The following is a 22,769-nucleotide window of genomic DNA, read 5'->3' as shown; positions in this document are numbered from 1 at the left end:
AAACAATTTGTAATGTAGAAATATTTAATTAATGGAATATATGTTTATATAAATACTCAGTACTTGGGAATCCTTTGCCACTAATTACTGCATCAGAGCAGTATGACACGGTTGTTCCACTGCTGAGGTGTTACTGCTCGGTTCCTTTGATGGCGGCCTTCAGCTCGACTGTATTTTTGGGTCAGGTGTTTCTCATCTTCATCTTAGATTCTCTGGGGATTCGGGTCAGGAGAGTTGGCTGGCTAATCATTTACAGTAATAACATGGTCATGGTAGCAGTTCTGGCACTGTGAGCAGGTGGTGCTTTTCTGCAGATGGAAGCATAAAGTGTTATAAAATCTCCTGGTAGATGTCAGTATTGACTTTGGACTTGATAAAAAACAGTGGACCAAAACACCAACAACATCGGCTGAGGACTTGGCACCCTGAGTCATCACAGTGTGCGGACTTCTTACTGGACTTCAAAACATCTTCGATTTTGTGCCTTTTCCACTCTTCCCCCAGACGTCAGGACCTTTGCTTCATTTGAAAAAAAAAAAGCATTTTGCACGTCTGTGCGACAGCCCAGTAACACTGCATCTGTCCACTCCTCGAGAAGCTCTCCCAAGTTCTTGAATCAACTTTTCTCACGATTCTCTCAAGGCTGCTGTCATCCCTGCTGTTTGTGCACTATTCCTACCACATTTTTCCCTTGAAGTCAGCTATCCACGAATAAGCTTGAGCACAGCACTCTGCAACAGCCAGCCTTTTCTTCCGTGCCCTTGTGGACGATGTCAATGATCATTATCTGGAGAACTGTCAAGTCAGCAGTTGGGTTGTGTTTGCATGTACTGAACTAGACTGAGAGATAGACATTATTTATACTGTGTGAACAGTATTTCACTCAAAATGAAATCTATATTTTTCTTTATAAAGACCTGAAATATTTCACTTTATATATGATGAATGTAGAATGTATCAAAGTTCACCTTCTTTAATTTAATCACAAAAAAATGAACTTTTCACAATGCTCAAATTTTCTTAGATGCACTAGATCTTCAGACCATATGAGGGACATTTTTAGAGGAAATCAGCGCAGATATGGTGAAACTGATGAGGATAATATGGGATACAAAACGTATCAACTATACAGATTTTTGTTTTAATCTAAGTGTCTAGGTGCATTTGAAGAGCACAATCTGTATGCATGGTTTCATAAATCTGCCTTTGCCTTTGTGCATACACACAGCTTTATGCATCTGCCACCAGGACACGAATACTAAAAGTTAAAAATATCAGAGGGGCCATACTGTTACAATGAAAACATATGCAAACTAACTGTGAAATTTCCTGGTAGAGACTGGCTGGGTGGATGAAAACTAGTTAAAATATAAAATTAATGAACAGAAGTTACAGTATTGATACCCCATAGGGACAGATCAGCCATCTGTTGAACAAAGGTGTGCATGTTTGTGAATTTGTCTGTCCGTATTACATGATATCAAAGCTATACACCATTCACATTCTTTTTATTGATTGGTTTTGGGTCTAGAGGAATACCTTTAAGGCCCGGTTTCTGTCAAAAACTGACTTCTGTTGAAATTTTCTTCCAGCAGAGACAGAGAGTGGAGCACAAATTACTTTTTGTTCAGAAAATAGCTCAGTCAGGATCTGAAGGAGTGGAAAATATGTGAAATCAAACCGACTTCACGGGGAGTCTGAGGTTTTAGGTTTTGTTGTACTAAAGGAGCACCAGACATTATTACATTAAACAGAGTAATCGCTTTGTACTCTTAAAATGAGGAAACATAAAGACCAGGGTTCATAGGACAAGAAGGGAGCCTGAAACACTGAAAATATTTAACTTCTAGGAGTTATAGGATTCATAGGAGAAAGGACTGTATGGTGCAAAGGGATTGCCAGGTGTCTGAAAATACACGCCACACTGAAGGTGACTCTATGTTGTGCACTCAGCACGTGGTGCAAACATAGGGACAAACCTTGGTTCTCCTGGCATCCAGCAGCTGCAGAGCATGGGCAGAATGAACAGAAAAACAAATGTATGGTGAAAACACAGCGTCAGAGCTTGATGCAACAGAGATGGATGAACATAAACAAGTCAGAGATTAAAATGAGAGCTGCCAGTTTATCAGTCCACAGTCAGTAGTGCAAATTCTTCTTAAAAACAGACATTTTGGCTTGTCATAGTAGGAAAAGCAATGGAAAAAATTAATCATTTTAATAGTGACAGCATTTAATTGATAAAGGATGCTTCAGAGTCCTGAGCTGTACTTCCACACTTACACATATGTGTGTTCACATTAATAGCTCTGTCTATACAGAGTGCTCAGAGGGTGTACACATAACCATCAAAAAGTTAGGGATGGAATTCTGTACACTTCTCATCTCACTGCGTGCTGAGACTTACTAGAGCTCAGCTATTTCTTTTATTTCTGCCTTTTCTCTCTACAAGAAGTCAAAAGTCTGTCCACAGAAAAATGATGACTTTATCAGAATGGCTTTTCTGGAAAGAGATGAAGAAAAGATTGGAAATGGCTTTTTAAAAAATGACTTAAGCATTCTGGTTAGCAGCAGTGATAGATGTACAATTAATAAAAGCAGTATAAATTATGTTATTAAGAATGATAATGATGAGATGAAGCATTATCGTAGAAAACTGCAGCTACAGAGAAAATACGCAAAACATTACACCAGCTTTAAAAGTACATTTTTTCCTCTTACAATCTTGCAGCAAATATATTTTTTGATCTTTGTTAGCTTATTTTACCATTTCATTAGAACTTACTGAAATAGTAATTGCAGAGGGACGTAACATAATGAACAGATTAACCACAGAGTCACTAGTTGCAGTTTTAATTTATAATAATTACAGTGTAACTACGTTATAATATATGTAGTACAGCCACCTCTTAATATAAATACAAAATTATCATAAATGTCACAAAACCTTCTCATTTGGCTCAGTATCTGAGCACAGAACTGACATGATACTGTGTAAGTATAAAACATGTACTCTTCCGGCCATCAGGGGGCGGTGTTTGTGTCAGCATTCTTGCGGGACTGCTGCCAAGCACAACTCCCTTCAGTAGTGCTGTTGGAAATATAATATATAAAACAGAGAATGAGGCCAAACTTTAAAACCTGAACAGTCTCTTAGTGACAAACACTTTTCAACACAAAGTTTTCTCTCTCACAGAAATATTAATTTGCTATGTACATAAAAACATGTTAGAAATATATCTAATTTTTTGAACATGTAGAGGTTAAATCTCTGCAAATACTGAAACCCAACCGTTTATTTCTCCTCACATACTTTCTTTCTTATCCTCCCTCATTTCTGCTCCTTTCTCCTAAATTACCTCCCATCTTGGAACTGAACTGCAAAAGCCAGTCCAGTGAATCCATTTACATAATTGCACTGTGGGTTAAATTGACTGCATGGCCGTTCCTCCAATAATCACAGCACAACTGTGGAAGTTTCTGTGAATCAGTAATGACTCAGCGGATGTTCCCTTTTTGGTCACCCTCTCTCTCACGAGTAGGCTTCTGTTTGGCCGCATATCCTAAAAAATTGCTTCCAGAGGTTTCACCAGAGTCGCAGAGAGATGCTAAGCTTCCCTCTTCGACTGACACCTGGTGCAGCCGGGGGTAACTGGCTGTCAGAAATCTTGTAGTGCGGAAACAGGAAATCCATTTGAGAGAGACCATAAACAAGGAGTCAGATTCAGCCATTTTAAGGAATATATCTATAAAAAGCAAAACTCTGGTTAATCTAGAGAAAAAAGACTGAGATTAAGTGGAATAAGTTTCTTAAAAAATCTGCCTGCAAAATTGCATTAACCTGAACTTTAGACCTAAATCTACTCTAGCAATCCATCCATCCATTTTCCTTACCTGTTTCTCAAACTGAGGCATATCCCAGCTACCACAGGAAAAGGCAGGATCGGTAGACAGAAACTTACTACAGTTCCATCTACCTACTCATGCAAAGAGTAACCACTGTATGTGCTTACTCTTAAGCACTGTATTATGTAAGCACTGTATTGTGCACAATACCACAAGGCAGCTTACAACTACAGTAAGTATTCAATTCAGTTGTATTTATACAATGCCAAATTACAATAAAAGTTGCCTCAAGGCACTTTATATTGTAAGGTAAAGGCCCTACAATAATACAAAGAAAACAGAAAACCCCCCAACAATCATATGGCTCCCTATGAGCAAGCGCTTTGGAAAAACTCCCTTTTAACAGGAAGAAACCTCCAGCCAGGCTCAAGGAGGGGCGGCCGTCTGCCACGAATGGCTGGGGTGAGGGGAGGAAGACAGGACAAAGACACGCTGTGGAAGAGAGCCACACATTAATAATAACTAATGAGAGGTGTATGAAGGTTTATGAAGACTTTAAAACTATATTTTGTCATTTTGACATCTAAAAGTACTGTTGTTCTGTAAGAATGTGCACGTGCTACATCTTAAAGAGTCAAACATGACATTAAACAGATTGAACCCAGAGTGTAAAATCTCCTGCCTTACAACATGTCTTTGATGCTCTTTCTTCATAGCTAAATTATCCATCAAAGGCTCAGGAATCTCTGTGAAAATATTGGCTGATTTCTAACATCCTTGACATTTTTTAAAGAGTTCTTCTCCTTAGCAGGGGCTGACAGGCGGCATTAAATAGTTGTAGCTGTTGGGAAAATTTTAAATGTGATCCACAATCAACCACCTTTTTCCTCAATGTCAGAGGAGCCAGCCAACCTCCCTTTGTGCCCTGTTTAAAAGAACTAGCATTCCTGCTCCACCTCTATCACTTGTTGGTTTAACAATAAGGCATGACCTTTTCAGACTTATACTTTGCCTCCATAAATCCTGGAAGCAGAGGAAACTTCAACAGAAACTTCTACTCTTCCCCGCCTTATTATTCTAACCAGTTGCCCACAAGGATGGGTGTTTACTAGGATAGCTAAAATGTGTCTTGCAATGAGTAATAAAAACTGTTAAAGCTACTCTACCCTCAGAATTATATTCAAAGCTGGTGGCATTTAGGCGGTTTTACCAGGTGGCAAAGGAAAAAGCTGCGATATGTGTGGCATACTGTCTGTGTATGTGTTAAAGAATGTGGGTGTTTGCATCTGACAGACAGCTTTAAAGTGCTGACTCGGAGCAGCCTACTCCTCACTACATTCCTAATCTTTGTATTGTATGTCGTGACAGCTGACAATACACAATTACACCCACACGAGGCAACTGTGCATCTGCATGCAGCTACAGGAAAGTTAGGCAGCAGAGTAAAGGCACGAATCTGTGAGTCTAGGCAGTACACACAACTGTGCAGCAAGATTTTTTCTATGCAGCACTACTAAAGATTAACCCTTGGTAGGGGAATTTCATTTTGATATCTTTCAATATGGATTTTTAAAGCTGTAGGCGTGATGTCTAAACGTATTAGATGTTCTCCTCATAGTCAAGAACAGCCAACTATAATACTCCAGCATCATTAAGTTTGATAAAAACCAAAGACTGAGGAGTGATCTTCTACACTTAGGCTTTGTTTAATTAACTGAGTGTCAAAGCGTCACTGTGAAGAATGATATGAAGTTCAAACACAAGATGAAATGATTCATTTTAGCAGTTAAACTGTGCTCTGATGCAGATCTGTTCACTGTTGATGTAATATGCAAAAGAAGAGCAAATAATTTATTGATTATATTTTTTTTTATGTTTCTAAACTCATTGATAGCACACTGTTTATTAGTAGTACTATTGTTATCATTTTTGCTAGTATTTATTGGATAATATAATGCAAAGTTGCCATCCACATGGTTATAAAAGTTATTTATTAGCTATAACCTAATAACAAGTCAGGGCAAACCAATATACACTGGAAACAGCCAATGTTTTGTTTTTAAACCCTCTGAGCAATAAAATACAACATATGTTAACTTTTGGCTTCTTTAACCGTTAATGTATTAAATAATTAGATTCATAACCAACGCCTGTAAAACTCGTGTATTTGAGTGCACATGGGGGCACAAGTAAAGGTTTATGTACTTAATTCTGCTGTCTTTGAGATAACATATGGGGGTGGTGATTACCCCAATCCATCATCATCAAATGAGAGAAGCCATAATGAGAGTGCTGCTATCTATTTTTTTTAATTAAAGTTTTTTGTAACTGTGTTTGCGGCCATTTACACACACAAACACACATACACACACACATATATACATATGGAGAGAGAGAGAGAGAGAGAGAGAGAGAGAGAGAGAGAGATAAATATATAGCCAGGCAAATGTGATGACCCCATATTGACCCCACAGGTATGTCGCATCTTTTCTCTTTCAGCTGAAAGTAAGAAATACGTGTGTGTGTCTTGACAGCAATGGTGAGAGAGCACTGTTGTTTTTTGTGTGTTTTTGGCAACACAGTCTGCTATCTTTATGGATAACCCCACATGCATCCATGGTGGCGTGTCAGTAAATATGGGGGTGACAGGACTGACTGAACTATAGAGAAGATCTCTCAAACCTACCAACAGTTCAAGAGCGCAGGAAGCCGGTAATAACAGTTGTCTCTCAAGATGCAGTACATAGATTTTCAGCACAGGAGAAAATCATCAAAATAATTTCTGCACTCTTGAAGTGTGTAAGTGCGGACCATTTGTGCATTGACCAGTTGAATCACTGATTGATTCATCAACACTGCTTGCCTTTCATTAATTGTCAGCGCACGCCTCTGCTAATCATGATTTTCAGTCCTTGTTGTAGTTATGGAATGAGCTTACGTTTTCTTAAATGTTCACAAAGTCTATTTTTTGTAGAATGTTGCAGTTAATTAACAATATAAATGAATACTATAGATTTATGAGGCAGGCAGCAGAAACTGTGGGATTAAATGCACCAGACATCAAAAGAAGAAATGAACCTGTGACACAGTTTGTGTGTTTCTTTACTAATTCTGTGTTGGTAGTGTAACGTTGAGTTCATGGGCTTTAGTGTATCCATTAGGCTCAGGCTTATGTGCTATGAATAACAGCAAGCTAACGTGATACTTCTTTATTAAATCGTCTTCAAACTGATGCAAAATAATGATGTACAATCCCATCAGTAATGATGGACTGAAGTGGATAATTTCACGGTCATTTTGCATGAAAAATCAGCTAGTCTGTCTTTTACTGAAACGTAAAGGCTGTGTTTAATCTACAGGAATGTTGCCAAATTAATGTGCTCATGATATGGTTTTTAATCAGGCATGAATTAGAAAAACAGAACCACACATGAGAAAAAAAGAACTAATGTACATTTCTTTTAAATATCAGGGGTTTTTTTTACCTCCAATAATCTATGTTACATTAGAGGAAATAAATATTTGATCCCCTGCTGAATTGGTAAGTTTGACACTTACATAGAAATTAACAGTATCTACTTTTTATGAAGGTTTTATTTTAATGGAGTGAGGCAGAATATCAGGGCAGCACAGTGGTGCAGTGGTTAGTGGCGTTCCCACACGTGAATTGCATGAGATCTCTCCAGGTACTCTGGCTTCCTCCCACAGTCCAAAGACTGTTAGTGGGGTTAGGTTAAATGGTGATTCTAAAGTGACCTTCAATGTGAATGTGAGAATAGTTGCCAGGGTTTACCCCGCCTTACATAAAAGTTATAAATTCATTTGCATGTCACTGAATGAAATAATTATTTCATCCCCTGAAACCAAGCCTTTGGAAGAATTCTTACTCCCACAGATTGGGAGCACAATCACAGATACTCCTGCTCTAAACCATCTTTGCATAAGACTAAAGAGTTGTCAAAGGATGTAAGAGACAAGATTGTGGACCTGCACAAGGCTGGAGTGGGCTACAAGACCATCAGCAAGAATTATTGTGAAAAGGGAGAAACTGCTGATATGATTATTCACAAATGGAAGAAATATAAAAGAACTGTCAATCGCCTTCTGTCTGGAGTTTCATGAAAGATCTTGAGCAGTTGGGACCACAGTAATCAAGAACACCATCCGTAACACTCCACAATGTAATAGATCAAACTCTTGCAGCACCTGCAAGGTCCCCCTGCTCAAGAAGGCACAAGTTCTGGGCTGTCTTAAGTTTGGGGCTGTTCTGGGTTTCTTTTTACCATACAGGACAACATCACTGCATTGAGGTGTCACTGGATGGGGCCATGTACTGTAAAACCTTGGATGAGAACCTCCATCCATTAGGTCATGCATGGGTCTTCCGGTATGACCTAAAACCAGGGTCGGCAACCCTGGGCACCTGTGCCAGCTGTGGCATGCGAAGGGTTAACTGATCTGGTTAACGACCATAGCTGGACTGGCCATTGGGCATACCGGTGATGGTGATTTTTTGTTTTCATGGGCCGATGTTTTTTTGTTTTTGTTGTTGTCGTTTTTGTAACAGTATAAACAATGAAAGGTGGTGGATTGGCCAGATGCTGGCCAATGTGTAAAAATAACTCAGTTGTTTGATGGTGGCTATGGCGGAGCTTTCACAGAGGCCAGCAGGTGGATGAGGGAAAGGGGAGACAGGAGGAGGAGAGACAGGAGGAGGAGAGACAGGAGGAGGAGAGACCCGAGGCGGCCGCTGGTCCAAGTGTCAGGTGAACTGAACTTCAGGTAAGAAGTTATGACCTGCAGTCTATCTGGGTCAGATATAAACCAAGTTTAGGTGTAGTTTATTTTCGTTGTGCTGACTTTTTACAGTGAGTTACAATATCTTGTACTGCGTACTAGCTAGCATGACGGAGGTGCTATACAGCCAATGGCTGGGCGGGTGCTATGATGTTACTGATAGTGAACTTTATTTCATTCATAAGATTAGTTATTAGAGTTGCCAACCGTCCGGTAAAAGACTGAATCGTTTATTTAATATTAATTTCTAGTATCAGCTGATGTTTGCTGGAGCCACAGCTGTAAGCTGCTGGCCATGATATAGGTTTGGATATGTGGTGAGAGGGAAACGGAGATGTCCTTACTGAATTATCAGAGCTGAACAGGTTATGGGGAAACAGGTTTACCTTTTAGGTGACATGAATGAGTTGAAGGGAAGTTATGAACTGTTTCTGAGAGACAAATAACACCAGGATCCTTTTCTAAGTAGCTGAAAGCTGGTAACTGTGCAGGGGCGGGTCTAGCAAAGTTTTGCCAGGGGGCCAGGAAGGGCATTAACAGGGAAAAGGGGGGCACAAAGAAATACTTTTCTTTCTTATTCCATCCATCCATCTTCATCCGCTTAGGCAGCAGCCTAAGCAGAGATGCCCAGATCTCCCTCTCCCCAGCCACCTCCTCCAGCTTATCCGGGGGAACACTAAGGCGTTCCCAGGCCAGCCGAGAGATATAATCTCTCCAGCGTGTCCTGGTCTGCCCCGGGGCCTCCTGCCGGTGGGACATGCCCGGAACACCTCACCCCACCCAGGAGGCGCCCAGGAGGCATCCATATCAGATGCCCGAACCACCTCAGCTGGCTCCTTTCGATGTGGAGGAGCAGCGGCTCTACTCTGAGCCCCTCCCGGATGGCCGAACTTCTCACCCTATCTCTAAGGGAGAGGCCAGCCACCCTTCGGAGGAAGCTCATTTCCGCCGCTTGTATCCGCGATCTCGTTCTTTCGGTCACTACCCACAGCTCGTGGCCATAGGTGAGGGTAGGGACGTAGATCGACCGGTAAATTGAGAGCTTCGCTTTTACGCTCAGCTCCCTCTTCATCATGACGGACCGGTGCAGCGTCCGCATCACTGTAGCCGCAGCACCAATCCGTCTGTCAATCTCCAGCTCCCTTCTCCCATCACTCGCGAACAAGACCCTGAGATACTTGAACTCCTCCACTTGGGGCAGGAACTCATCCCTGACCCGGAGTGGGCACTCCACCCTTTTCCGGCTGAGAACCATGGCCTCAGATTTGGAGGTGCTGATCCTCATTCCCGCTGCTTTACACTCGGCTGCGAACCGTTCCAGTGTGAGCTGGAGGCCTTCACTCGATGAAGCCAACAGAACCACATCATCCGCAAAAACCGCGACCAGGACGAAAACCGCATTGTTCCTCCTGTATCCGAGGTTCGACTAACGGACGAACTCTCCTTTCCAGCACCCTGGCATAGACTTTCCCAGGGAGGCTGAGGAGTGTGATCCCCCTGTAGTTGGAACACACCCTCCGGTCCCCCTTCTTAAAGATGGGGACCACCACCCCGGTGTGCCAGTCCAGGGGTACTGCACCTGATCTCCACGCAACATTGTAGAGGCGTGGCAGCCAGGACAGCCCTACAACGTCCAACCGGCAACCTTCCGATTACAAGGCGAACTCCCAACTCTTGAGCCACGATCGCCCCTGATGACAGTCAGGACCCGTTCCCCGACCCTAAGGCACAGGGAACCCTCTCATCCACCGGGAAAAACCCCAACGTATCGGCAGCAAGCCGAGGGGATATTAGAATACCCTCTCACCAGGGGCAACTCCAGACTGAGACAGAGTCCAGCCCCTCTCCAGGAGACTGGTTCCAGAGCCCAAGCCATGCGTAGAGGTCAGCCCGACTATATCTAGCCGGTACCTCTCAACCTCACGCACTAACTCAGGCTCCTTCCCCACCAGAGAGGTGACATTCCATGTCCCGATTGCCAGTCTTGGTAGCCGGGGATCAGTCCGCCAGGGCCTCCGCTCCTGGCCGCCGCCTGGCACACAATGCACCCGACCCCTATGGCACCTCCTGCGGGTGGTGGGCCTGCAGGAGGATGGGCCCATGTCCCTTTTTCGAGCTGTGCCCGGCCGGGCCCAATGGACTAAGGCCCGGCCACCAGATGCTCGCCCTCGGGCACCCTCCCCGGGCCTGGCTCCAGGATGGGGCCCCGGTAACCCTATCCCGGGCAGGGTAAACTGTTCCCTCGATGTTTTTTTCATAAGGGTCTTCTGAATTGCTCCTTGTCTGGTCCCTCACCCAGGACCAATTTGCCATGGGAGACCCTACCAGGGGGCAAAAGTCCCCAGACAACATAGCCCCTGGGATCCCTGGGACACACAAACCCCTCCACTACGATAAGGTAGCGATTCATTCTTTCTTATTCTCATTTAAAATGTCTCGCTTTTAATAAATAATTATCTTAATCTTACAACCAAAGTTTTTATCTGATGTGAAATGTATAGAAATCATACATATACCAACAAGACTGTACATCACTGTCACAACAGTGTTTGTTTTCATTCAAAGGCTTTATGGCTTTTCCTATAATACCTGGTGGGCCGGTCTCTAGTCATAATGCCCGGGCTGATTTTTTTGTCCCAGTCCAGCCCTGGGCACGACACGCAGTGAATTAATTTGAGAAGGTGCATTAAAAAATAAATGGCTGGGCCAGCGGTGCACATTGCAAATTAGCTTGCATAGACACATTAGTTGTGCCACTTCTTAATGATGGTATCTTAGCTAACAACCCCCAACTACCAGATACAACCAATAAGCTAAAAATTACTTGGCCTACCGGTAAAAGGGACGTTACTAGCTGGCAGTTCTTTCAAGCGATGTTGAAATTTCAACATTCCGACACTTCAAATGCTTCAGGAGCTGTTCGCTCAGCGCAGCATCAACACCGCGGAAATACACGGATACATCGGTAGACTCGTGACAGAACTCACACTCTGTGGGGGTCAAAGTTTGCAGAAATACGAATGCAACTGGTATCCATAGCTGTGCGTGTTCATGGAGCTTGCATTTTCACCTGCTGGACATCACTACCTGACAAGTTTAACTGTCTTCAGAACATTGCGGCGGCCTTATTGACAGTATTTGGCTCTATATATCTGTGTGAGCAGATTTTCTCTCACACGAAGAGAGTCCTCAGGTAGCCATCTGAATGCTGGAGTGAGAGACCAGAGGTCACATTAATACGTGTATCTCTGTATTAACAAACATGCCAATTGGCCCAGTTTATTTTTCTTATCATTGTTGTGAGGAGACCATAAATAGCATTTGCATTTTCTGTTGTACAGTTCATTTGCTGTTATGGAGTTCTTGTTATGGCTAAAAAAGTGTCTTTTTTTTGTTACAAAATAGCTGATAACTATTTGCTGATAGCTGCCAACATCTGCGAACAAATATAATTCTATAAAGTTGTTCTATATTCAGATTCAGATTCAGATTCAGAATGGGTTTATTGCCAGATGTTGAGGTTTACAACATTAGGAATTTGCTGCGGTGCTTCAGTGCAAACAATAAGAATTAAAGTGCTATGTAGAAAGAAAGATATGTGCATGAGATATACATGAGATATATACATGAGAATAAGAATTAAGAGTGCTACGTAGAAGGATATATACATGAGTGCAGGTGGTGATTTCTGAGGAAATTTTAGATGGCACTCATCATTAGAAAGGTTGCTGACCCCTGACCTAAAACATATGACCAAGGCAATAAAGAAATGGCTAAAGAAGAAACACATTAAGGTCATGGAGTGGCCTAGCTAGTCTCCAGACTTTGAAGTTTTGAGTTGCCAAGCAGCTGCCAAGAAACCTCAAGGTTTCAGTGAGTGTCTGTAAAGAAGAGTGGGCCAAAAATCCCACCAGAGATGTGTGAAGACCTGCTGAGCAACTACAAGAAACATGTTATGGCTGTCTTACAACTGTGGTTGCCAACAAGGATTTAACTTTAATGTATTTTTTTTTCTGAATTTCTGGTTGATATTCTGTCTCTCTCCATTAAAATTAAACTACCATAAAAATCAGAGAAGATTAGAGTTCATTTCTTTGCAAGTGAGCAAACTCAGCAGGGGATCAGATCATTCTTCCCCCCACTGTATTTTGACATGCTTCAGTGTAATGTATTGAAATAACAAGATTCAAATATGTTCCTAGAGAAATGCAAAACTGCAGTGTCATTAATTGTGTGATTACCTTTTATTTTCTGGCTTACATTTGTGCATATTTTTTATTACTTTACTTGTTATGATTTTTCTGCACTCAAATCTCTGCTCTGAATCTAAACTGATGTGATTCTGTAGAAAAAGGAGACTGTAACATTTCACTCTCATCCAAATCCTAGCAGCCTTGCCCTATGTAAACTGCATTTTAATCTCATCTTGTCAAAATAAAATAGGGAGACGGCCTCCTCATTTCAACACCTTCCTGTCGTGTGGATGAGGCAGCAGCCATCTTATGTGCTCTGATGGAGAGTGGCAGGCACGGGAAGAATCCATGGGCACTTTAAGAAAAGTGACTATTCACATGACGCTGACTGTGACATGACTCAACGTGTCATCAGTACTTTTGCTCATCATGTGTGTATGACAGCTGCAAGCTTGTTTGCTACTTAATGAAATGGGATAAATCAACAAACTGCACTAATGTACTCTGTAGTGGGTTCACCTGAGCCATGAATCATACATACAAACAATTAACTATCCCCTCCCACACAAACACACCCTGGCAATTAAACTTCTGTGCACACATTTACAAGCCAGCACAACTACCAAAGGAAGTAACCGCTAATTAAGAATGCAAACACACTACACACACAGATATGAGGAATACAAGCATGAATGCTTTTTCATGAGGTATTTAAAATACACTCCAACACTCTGGTGAGATTCACAAGTTCACACTTGTGCTAACACCATGTAAAGATTGGCATCTTCCAGCATAAAATAAGCAAACATTGCACCCATGCACAGACACAGAGCAGAGGGACTGGGAAGCTCAGCCTCCATTTTTGTGAAAAGCATTGATGCAGGCTGACTGGGTGGCTGAGCAGGAGTGGTCATGACTCAGTCCGATATGGTATGCTCTAGCTCACATATTTGCCTCCAGCAGCTCTTCTCCAGCTTGAGCGCAGCAAAACATTTGGTGAAATGGAGTCAAAAAAGAACAGTTTTATAACGGCCTCAGCCACACTACATTAAAAATGCACAAAACGGTCCCGGGCTAATCAGTAATCATTACCTCCAGTCATGACCATTGAACATTTTGATAAAAACTCTGCAGGCTACGCTTGGTATTTCACTCACAATGAAATCTTCGCTTTACAAAACAGACAAAAGGCAAAATCTAATGCCAGAGAGCATGTCTTTAAAAAGTTTGTCTAAAAAAAGAAGCACATCCTCCCTTATTCTAGATTTCGCACGATAAATAATGCATGGCATTTGCTCAAGCTAATAGAGGCCCAAGGCACCTGATGCAACTGTAAAGAGTTCTGCAAGACAGACGTAATGATTGGCCTGAAATTACTCCATTATTAATGAAGCAATTTGCTCCTCACTCAGCCTCTGAACAAGCCTAGTGGGTGTGACCAAAGCATTCCACTGCAAGTATGCACTTATGTAAGGACGCCTTGCAGCCCAGAAATCAACTTAGAACAGACCAATTATAGTAACAAGGCACATCTGCCTTTTATTAGCTGACATACTTCATTAATGAGCCCTACCAGGAGGAACATAAATATCACTCAGTGCAGGGGATGACTATGGACTGGACAAGGCTAAATATATTTGTGGCAAGTGAAAACCTATTAAAGCCAACACTGTATATAGCCTTCATGTTCTACAGGACCAATCAGCCACTGCAATGTCTGAAGCCAGGCTAAAAATGCATACAGGACTCAGTACCTAATCACACTGAATGTAAAGAACTGCTTAGGTCCTGTCACTGACACTGCTATTAAACAGGCACATTTGCATACAAAACTTGTTTCGATGTTAAATCTTTGACTTCATCCCGATGCGTGACACAGACTCTCATCAGTAATAACCAGACAGTCTGCCTACTATTCAAATACAAAGGCTGTGCATAATCTACACAACTGTTGCCAAATTAATGTGTTGCAAATGATGATATCATTTTTATTCAGGCGTGGATTCAAAAAACAAATCAAGGAAATCGAATAACACCACACAAATGCTCATTCACGCCCAAAACAAGTGCCCCCTTGTTTTTTTAGGAATCATAAAGAAAGACAAGAGTCAAAGTACACCTGCCCCACACCCTTTATGAGGGTTGCTAGCAGGTTTAGGCATCCAGCCTGTGACGCATCTTTCAGTTTAGCCTCATGACACTGCTGTAACCACAAGAATAAAAAGTGCAGGCCCTTTTAACTCCAGTCAAATCAGGTGCGTCCACACCGATTTGTTTTTTAAAGGGCTGTTCTTATACATAAATCCAAACCAATGTGCCGACAGACAGTCATGTGACGGTCCTGCTAACACTATCCTTCTATGACCTTGAAGGGTGGAGAGACACCGTCTGCTGCTTTGAGTAATGAATGCCCCACTGGCTGTTCGTTATTTTAAATCACATCTCAAACTGGCACAAAGACGCCAGCCGGCTGGTCATATTTAACCTTTACATCACTGAGGTATTCTTCAATTTGCTGCATCATGCCACAGCCTGCCACAAAAAGAAAAAACATACTGTACGGTTCAGTCTGGCCAGACAAGCAGTACGCTGACCTACTCCACAATCTAGTGCACTGTATCATCAGCAATGACATATCCAACTGAACCGAGGGCTTTATATTCAAATGTTCTCTCCAGACTATGAGTCAGCTAACTGTTTCCAATTTCTGCCACCAAGGTTTGACATAAAAATGATTAAAATCAGGGTGAGCATTTTCTCAACATGAACGCGAGCTCAGCTGGGGTTTTTTTTTTATCCACCTTGTTTTCTGTAGATATTTGTGTGCTGCACACACAGGTCAGTGGAAAAGAAGAAGAAAGCTGCAGGTTAGCCTTTTACTTCATTAACTCCAAAAGTGGGTTGAAAGCTCTCTTAAAGTGAATGCAGTGAAGGCCAGATGAACAGAGGTAAACAGCGAGAGATGATCAAAGCCAGTGCGAGTAAAGGACAGACAGTGGAAAATGAGAATGACAGTTAGAGAGTAAGACAGATAGAGAGTGTTTAAGAGTCCTTGACAATTGTGTCTGGGCCTTGTGCCTACTCTTGTCAGGCAGTGATTTAACTGGGCCATGACTACACCCCCACACTGAGGCAAGCAGAAAACCTTTTGACATCTCCCCCCTCTAGGGCCAATCTGCTGAACCTTTAAAAAAATACACTAAAATTAAGCAGTGCTGCTTCTATACTGTGTGCAGGAAGTTCAGTTTACCTGTTGGCAGCGTCACTGCACTTTTAACTTAATATGCTCAGATTTCGAGTATATTGTAAAAAACTTGATTAGGGTTTTGTATTTCCTGTGGCTGAGGTGACATTGATTCTGCAGAGGAGTACTAGGAGAGGAAAGTGTCGGCATGTTAAATATTTATGCACACAAATAACTCTTTCCAGAAAGGTTCCCACAAGTATTGAAAAACATGACTGCAATAATTCTCTGAAATCTTGGACTGAGGATGACTGTGGTCTATTGCAGAAGGAGAGCGTGGTGAAAGCACAGTCACAGCTCAAGAAGGACAGTACGTGAAAAAAAACAGAAAGGCAAGAGACAAAAGCAGCAACTGAAATTCACTGCAGTAATGAGTGGATTATGACAGCTACGAGGGCTTGTCTCACCTGGTTCTCCTCATGAGTGACTCTCATTTGCTCTTTGAGGATTGACGTACGAGCCGCCTCTTCTTTCCTCATTATCCTCTCCTTCTTCAGTTCAGGACTCCAGAAACTCTTGATGCTGTTGGTGGAAGATCCCAACTTACTGTCCTTCAGGTCAAGCTCCCGTCGCAGCATCTCATTCTCCCTCTGCATCTCCCTGAGCTGGGCCTGCATCTCCAGCAGCTCCCCACCACTGCCCCGCACTGCCTGCCTCAGCAGAGCAGAGGGCACCCCCTGGTGGTGGTGGGGGTGCAGCATGGAGAGGGAGCCCAGGTCACTGTAAGACAGAAGGTCAGCATGAGGCAGCCCCACAGAAGCAATATTGGGACTGCTGCCCATGGCTGTGACACGGCCCCCATACATGGCCCGACTGGTGGCGCGACCCAGAGTCATAGTGCCTTTTGGGTAGGTGGCAGTGGAGCCCACGCCCTCGTGGTCACTCAGGTACATGGGCCCCGAAGTAGCATAGGCAGCGTTGAGGGACTGGATGTTCTCCATGGAGAGCGTCTTGCCCCCCGCACCGCCCCCGCTCCCACTGTGTGCCCTTCGATGGCCCAGTCTGGGGGACCTTGGTAGGCGCGGGGACCGTACGGGGCTGCTCTCTACATGGCCTACAGCTCTGGCACTGCCGTACATGTCCTGTGATTCGGCGGTGTAGCCACCAGAGGGGTCCTTAACAGGGGCGAGTTATAATGAGACTGCTCTGACTCTTAGAACTGCACATGGGTGACTTATTTCATGTCTGAAAAGGTGGAGTAGATCAAAGTCAGATCTGAGGAAACAGGAGAGAAGCTTCTGTTAGATAAATAACCACTATTTGTACGTGTCACATGAAAGGCACAGCGAGACAAAGCATTTACTATTACAAAAAAAACCCCAAAAAAACACTGCATTCAGAAAAGAATACCAAAACAGACCTGGCCTGCAAAATACTACTATGGATTGAAAAATAACTAGTTTTATCATTTATTAGTTTTATTAGCAGCAAATTGACACAATTTATGTGACTTACAGTAATCTCCCAGCATCCCACTGGATTCATACACTGTCCAGCAGTGATGTACAGTAAATCCCATTAATGATCCCAAATAAACAACGGACTAATTCACAGGAATAATATATCACATGCCCATTCACCGATGCTTGCTTATTGTGCAGTAGAGTGAACAATGATATCCATGGAAAATTTACTGAGATACTAAAGAAAAATCTTTTAAAACATCTAGTCATTTTTTAAGGTTTTTCACATTCTAATGATATTGCTTTAATTAAAACTAATAGGGGCTATTAGTTGTATTGTTTTATTATATTAAGATATAATGATAAAGTACAGACCCAATTAGCAGTGTTGATTCCTAATTAGCTCCTCGTGCGAGGAGAAAAATGTGTTGTTCGGAAAGTGGTTTTAATGAGCAGTTAGCCAATAACATGTCCCACATACACAGAAGCATGACCGAGCATGCTTGCAACAGTATGAAGAGCATCACAGCACATGAACACAGAGTATCACAGTGCATCCAACAGTGCAGTCAATGCAATATCTAAAGAAATAAATGTGATTTATGTGTGTACAAAAAGACAGCTAACAGATTCCATGGCAAACAGAACAGAGTAAAGCCCTGCAGTATTTTATTGTCTCATAAACGGATAATTTAATTCACACAGTAATATTCACAATAAGACTGTAAAGAGTTTGGGATTGAACGTGTCTTTGGGATCAGCACAATGCTGCAGCCGTTATCTCTTAACTGCATGTTGTTATGTGCAAACAGTAAAGTGTGGATGGTTGTCTGATTCTCTGCGTTTTCCTGTGTTAGACTGGTGAACTGTCCATCCAGTGTGTACGCCGCCTCTTTGCCCAGTGTCATCTGGCATAGACTCCAGACTGCAATGAAGAAAATAAATGGATATTTTTGACTGGGTTTCATTTTTTGAACATGTGAAGGGATTAGTATTAACTATAACAGTAATGCCATAGTATGGGGCCTAGTTTGTTTTTTGTTTTGTTTTTTCAGAAATTAAAAGACTGCAAAGCAAAGCAGACATTACTGGCTAAATGGGAGAAAATGATGTGGGAGAGTTAATTTTTAATGGGTGTAATAATGGATGTGTCAGTTTGTGCCATCTTTAGTTTAAATATATCACAAGATGTATTACGCTTGTAATTTATTTAAACCTGATGTCCTTATTACACCGTAGCTGATATTTGGGGTCAAATACCTTATATAACCCTGTATAACCCTGTATAAGACAAAGGTTAACTGAGCTTATAGGCATTCAGTGTAAGTTAAAAAGAACCAGACTCTTCCATCAAAGTGTCTCCTTTGGTGACACTTGTTACGCAGATCCAGTTGCCATGGTGACTATGCCAGGGCTAACAAAGATAAAGCACCTCAGTCGTCTGACGTAATGTTTCAAAAAGGTCTGATTAAAAAAATTTTTTTTAAATGTTTAATTGTATATGCAGCACAAAATTTACTTAAGGGTATATTCTGCAAATAATTCCTTTTTTATTATCATGTACATTCTTGTATTTTACTTTGAAGGGCAGTTAAAATGACAATTAATGGCACGGTAGAGCATATCGACAGGTTGGGCAGTGTGTGAAATTCAATGCGATTTTTGATGATGGGGACCCTCAGCTGCTTTCACCGAAGCTTCATCTGTAAATCAGCGCCTGCCCAGCAGCGATCACTGCAGCCAGGCTGAGGAAGTGGAACGAGACAGTGTCTTCTCTGCTAGCTGTATTAAGTAACAGGTGTCTGGAAACAGAACGGGGCTGGACAGATATATGCATATATTTAAAAAGGGCAAAAGAAAATCAAATGGAATCTGTCTAAAGGCTCGGACAGAGCATGCCTTCAGATATTTCATCTATATCCTTTAGCTGCAAAAAACCCCTCTTTTTTTAACTTTACATGCTCAAAGGGACACGAGCAAATTAAATGCAAATTTCAAATATGCTGACATGTGCAACAACAAAGCCTGCTGCTGTTATCTTCAGCGGTCAGCTTGCTACAGCAGCTCTGTGAAGTCTAGTTGGTAAATTTATGGGGAAAAACCCCCAACATATCCAGCAAAAGACTGCAGAGAAGCATCTTTTAACAAATTAGCACTGTCCTGCTAATGAGCCTCATAATCATTATTTTTTTGCTGATAGATGACACTGCTCAGAGTTGAGGCATTAATGTGTCAGAAAATATCCAGTGAATCAGAGTTTGTTAGGATATATAAATGTGAGTCTCTACAGAATTAGGATTATTGTTTTAGTTTGACTTGTATCAAAAATGATGAGCCAACGATTCAGGCAGTGACTCCAGCATGTTTCTCACTCTGTAAGTTGACCTAAAATATGTCTTCTTGTCCAATGCTGAAGCTTTTTAGGCTATCCAACTTCCATTCCGAGTTAGGCATATAAACTCTGAAATTACAGGAAAACCACACATGCAGAACAATGCTGGGAAATGTTTAAAAAAAAACAACAACATACAAACACAGGTTTTGAAAGCACAATAGACTGCCACCGCTTAAGTGAACACACCAAAAGTGTGTCTTTCTCTGTCCTAACAGAAATCAGCTGCTAGTGATAAGGCTTTTACATTGCACAGTATTCCCTGTCCACCATATGGCACATTCCAAGCACATCATTGTGCCACAGTCATGTGTTTCTCTACTTGCACTTGCAGTGGTGGAATAGTTGGATGGAAATCTGTAAATTGTGGTTTGGTCATAGGACTTGCAGTGTAAGATTGCAGATAGTGAAAAAATTTACACTAAATCATCCATTTAGTCCATTTAGTCATTGTTGTTTGTTTCATTGTAGAAGCTGGACTCAAGTGACAAATATCTGTGACAAATACCATAACGTGCTATGTTCTACCTTATATACTGTGTTATAAAAGACTGTGGGGGCTCGTTTATTGTTGTTATAACCCTTTTCTAAAGGAAAATTGAATCACCTGCATCCGAAGCACACTGCTGAGAAAGCCAGAATGACAAAACTGTCAAAAAATGGAAAAAGGAGAGTATCTATTTTTGCAGAAACAGTGATAATATAGAAGAACCTCAAGAGATGCCAGCTGATGACAAGCCCAACTGCAATCATCTACCTTATATGGATAACAAAAGGTTCCATGACAAATCAGAAGGGAAATCAGAGCTTACTTCCATTATGACACCAAACTTGTTTACAGACTTTATTATCCAGGCTTTCTGCTGTGAGCTTATTATTGCGATCGTAAATATCAAACACGCGTGGTTTTGGAGGGTTTGAAACATAGATTATGCCGCTGAGGTGACAAACCTAAGAGCAAATTACAGTATAACACGATCAGAGAGAAATGGTGCGGAAACAGCAGAGAGGGTACAGATGTCCCGAAACAAAGATTTCACCACAGGGGATGCTTTGGCTACCTCTGGGGTCAGGGGGAGTGTTTCCTATCAGGCAATCGTGACATTTTATGAAAGGCTGCACGGGGGTATTTTGATAAAACTGATGAAACGACCAGCCTACTAAACTATATGGAGCGGCTGTGGTAATGTGAGGTCAGAGCGCATGCCAATGGCGGACAAAGAAGGACATTTTCTATAAATAGACTGTCATATGGGCCGATAATAGTTAGTAATTCATGTGAAGGCGGCCAAGCACGCCAACCGGTTCCTTACGAGAGCAAGTGCAACACATGCAGCCTCCTCATCATGTATTCTACTACAGAGCCTTGACGCCCCCGAATGCCTCCCACGGACTTCAACGCTTGGATGATTAGATGAGAAAATGTAGATGTCCACTTATCCACCAAATTCCAGTATTTAAGGATGGTTCAGCTTATGCTTCAGGCTCCTAATGGAAGATGTCACGGGCGGGGGGAGGGAAATGTCAAACACCCCGATATCACGGTAACCTTCATTAAGTCATAAACGACTATTTGGAGCTGAGGTGTTTCTCCTTATGTCGCCTTATTGACACTGGGTGATAGGGGCTACATTTAATGCAGCACAGTAATACAGGAAGGCACGACCGAGCAATTGACAGCTCACTGGGCCTACATTTTCGATAGCTCCAGCGTGGTGTGCATCTGAATACACCAATGAAATATTAGTCTAACCCGCCGTGGAGAAAGCGATTGAAACCTTTATTTTGAAAGACTTCGCTGCTCTATCGCGTCAACGCGGCTTAAAAATGCAAATTCTTACGTATCAAGTGAGCTATGCAATCAGCCACCACGGAATTAGGAGGATTTCTTTCTTCTTCTTTTTTTTAAACGCACACAGCCTGTGCCTTTTCCCCCGGCAAGTCGTTCATGAAACCCTCAAGAAGGCAGGGAAAAAAAACCTTCGCGCATGTCAGGCGTTCATTCTTCTGTAATGAAAATCACAGATCTGATGTGAGGTAAAATAAACGCACGGGCTTTACCTTTATCGATGTTAATTCCTCTTCTTCGCCGCTCTAGACGGCATCTTGTCGCCTCCATTCACCCGAGCAGCCTCTCTCAGCATCCTGCGCTGTCATTGGGCAGCGGGCACGCTCTCTCTCCTCCTCTACACGCCAGGGAGCAGCATCACCACTACTGCAAGTGGCAGCTGGCGGGAGGGGATGGGCGAGAGGGATGCGGAGAGCGGCCTGCGCTGAATCTCACATCTTGGTGCTGAATGGGAATCACTGACCATTCCCACCCACATTAGTAGAAGATATTTGGATCTTGTTTTATTTTATTTTCTTTGCACGTCTCTCTGTGCCAATAATAGCGCATCAAACCTGCGTGCACAGGGCCCTGGAAGCACTTTGATGCTTCCAGGTGCCCAAGTGTCCTTGTGTAAGATATCGAACCCCAGATTGCTCTCCGATGCGTTCATCAGAGTATGAATGTGTGTGTCTGTTAGATAGACAGCACTTAAGTGTAGAAAAATCGTGCTTGTATGAGTGGGTAAATGAAGCATGTTGTGTAAAGCGCTTGGAGCGCTCAAGTGGAGTAGAAAAGTGCGATATAAGAAACAGTCCATTTATAAAGATATGTTAAGTAGCCCAAAAAGGCTGGATTGGTTATAATGTAAGTACAATAACACAGAGTCATAAAGATACTTGAATCAGGTCACAGTTTGTTTACCAAAGCAAACAAATATATCGTGCTTTAAAAAACACAAAAAACCCCACTGGAAATCTTTTTTTTTTTTTTTTTTTTTTTTTTTTTTGGTAGTCACTCACTTTTTGGCACACCACGGGCAGTCCAGCTTTACATGCTTTACAAC

General features: G+C 42.2%; 1 protein-coding gene across 7 annotated transcripts in view; it reads right to left on the bottom strand.

Annotated features, from left to right (window-relative positions):
* erc2 (ELKS/RAB6-interacting/CAST family member 2) overlaps positions 1 to 22,076 on the bottom strand; it is a 46,083-nt gene extending 24,007 nt beyond the window's left edge. For 3 of the 7 annotated variants that reach the window (XM_026167804.1, XM_026167805.1, XM_026167807.1), the window contains exons 1-3: positions 21,937 to 22,076; positions 16,488 to 17,295; positions 1,980 to 2,003 (exon numbers count right to left, since the gene is read on the bottom strand). In XM_026167804.1, the coding sequence (XP_026023589.1) occupies positions 1,980 to 2,003; positions 16,488 to 17,159 (696 nt within the window). In that variant the 5' untranslated portion in view covers positions 17,160 to 17,295; positions 21,937 to 22,076. The remainder of the gene's footprint in view (positions 1 to 1,979; positions 2,004 to 16,487; positions 17,296 to 21,936) is intronic. The other 4 variants (XM_026167810.1, XM_026167811.1, XM_026167806.1 and 1 more) reach the window with 2 other exon arrangements.
* Between the last annotated feature and the right edge of the window lie 693 nt (positions 22,077 to 22,769).

The sequence above is a fragment of the Astatotilapia calliptera genome, chromosome 5 (genome assembly GCF_900246225.1).
Source record: "Astatotilapia calliptera chromosome 5, fAstCal1.2, whole genome shotgun sequence".
Classification (NCBI taxonomy): Eukaryota; Metazoa; Chordata; class Actinopteri; order Cichliformes; family Cichlidae; genus Astatotilapia; species Astatotilapia calliptera.
This window is presented reverse-complemented; position numbering and strand designations above follow the sequence as displayed.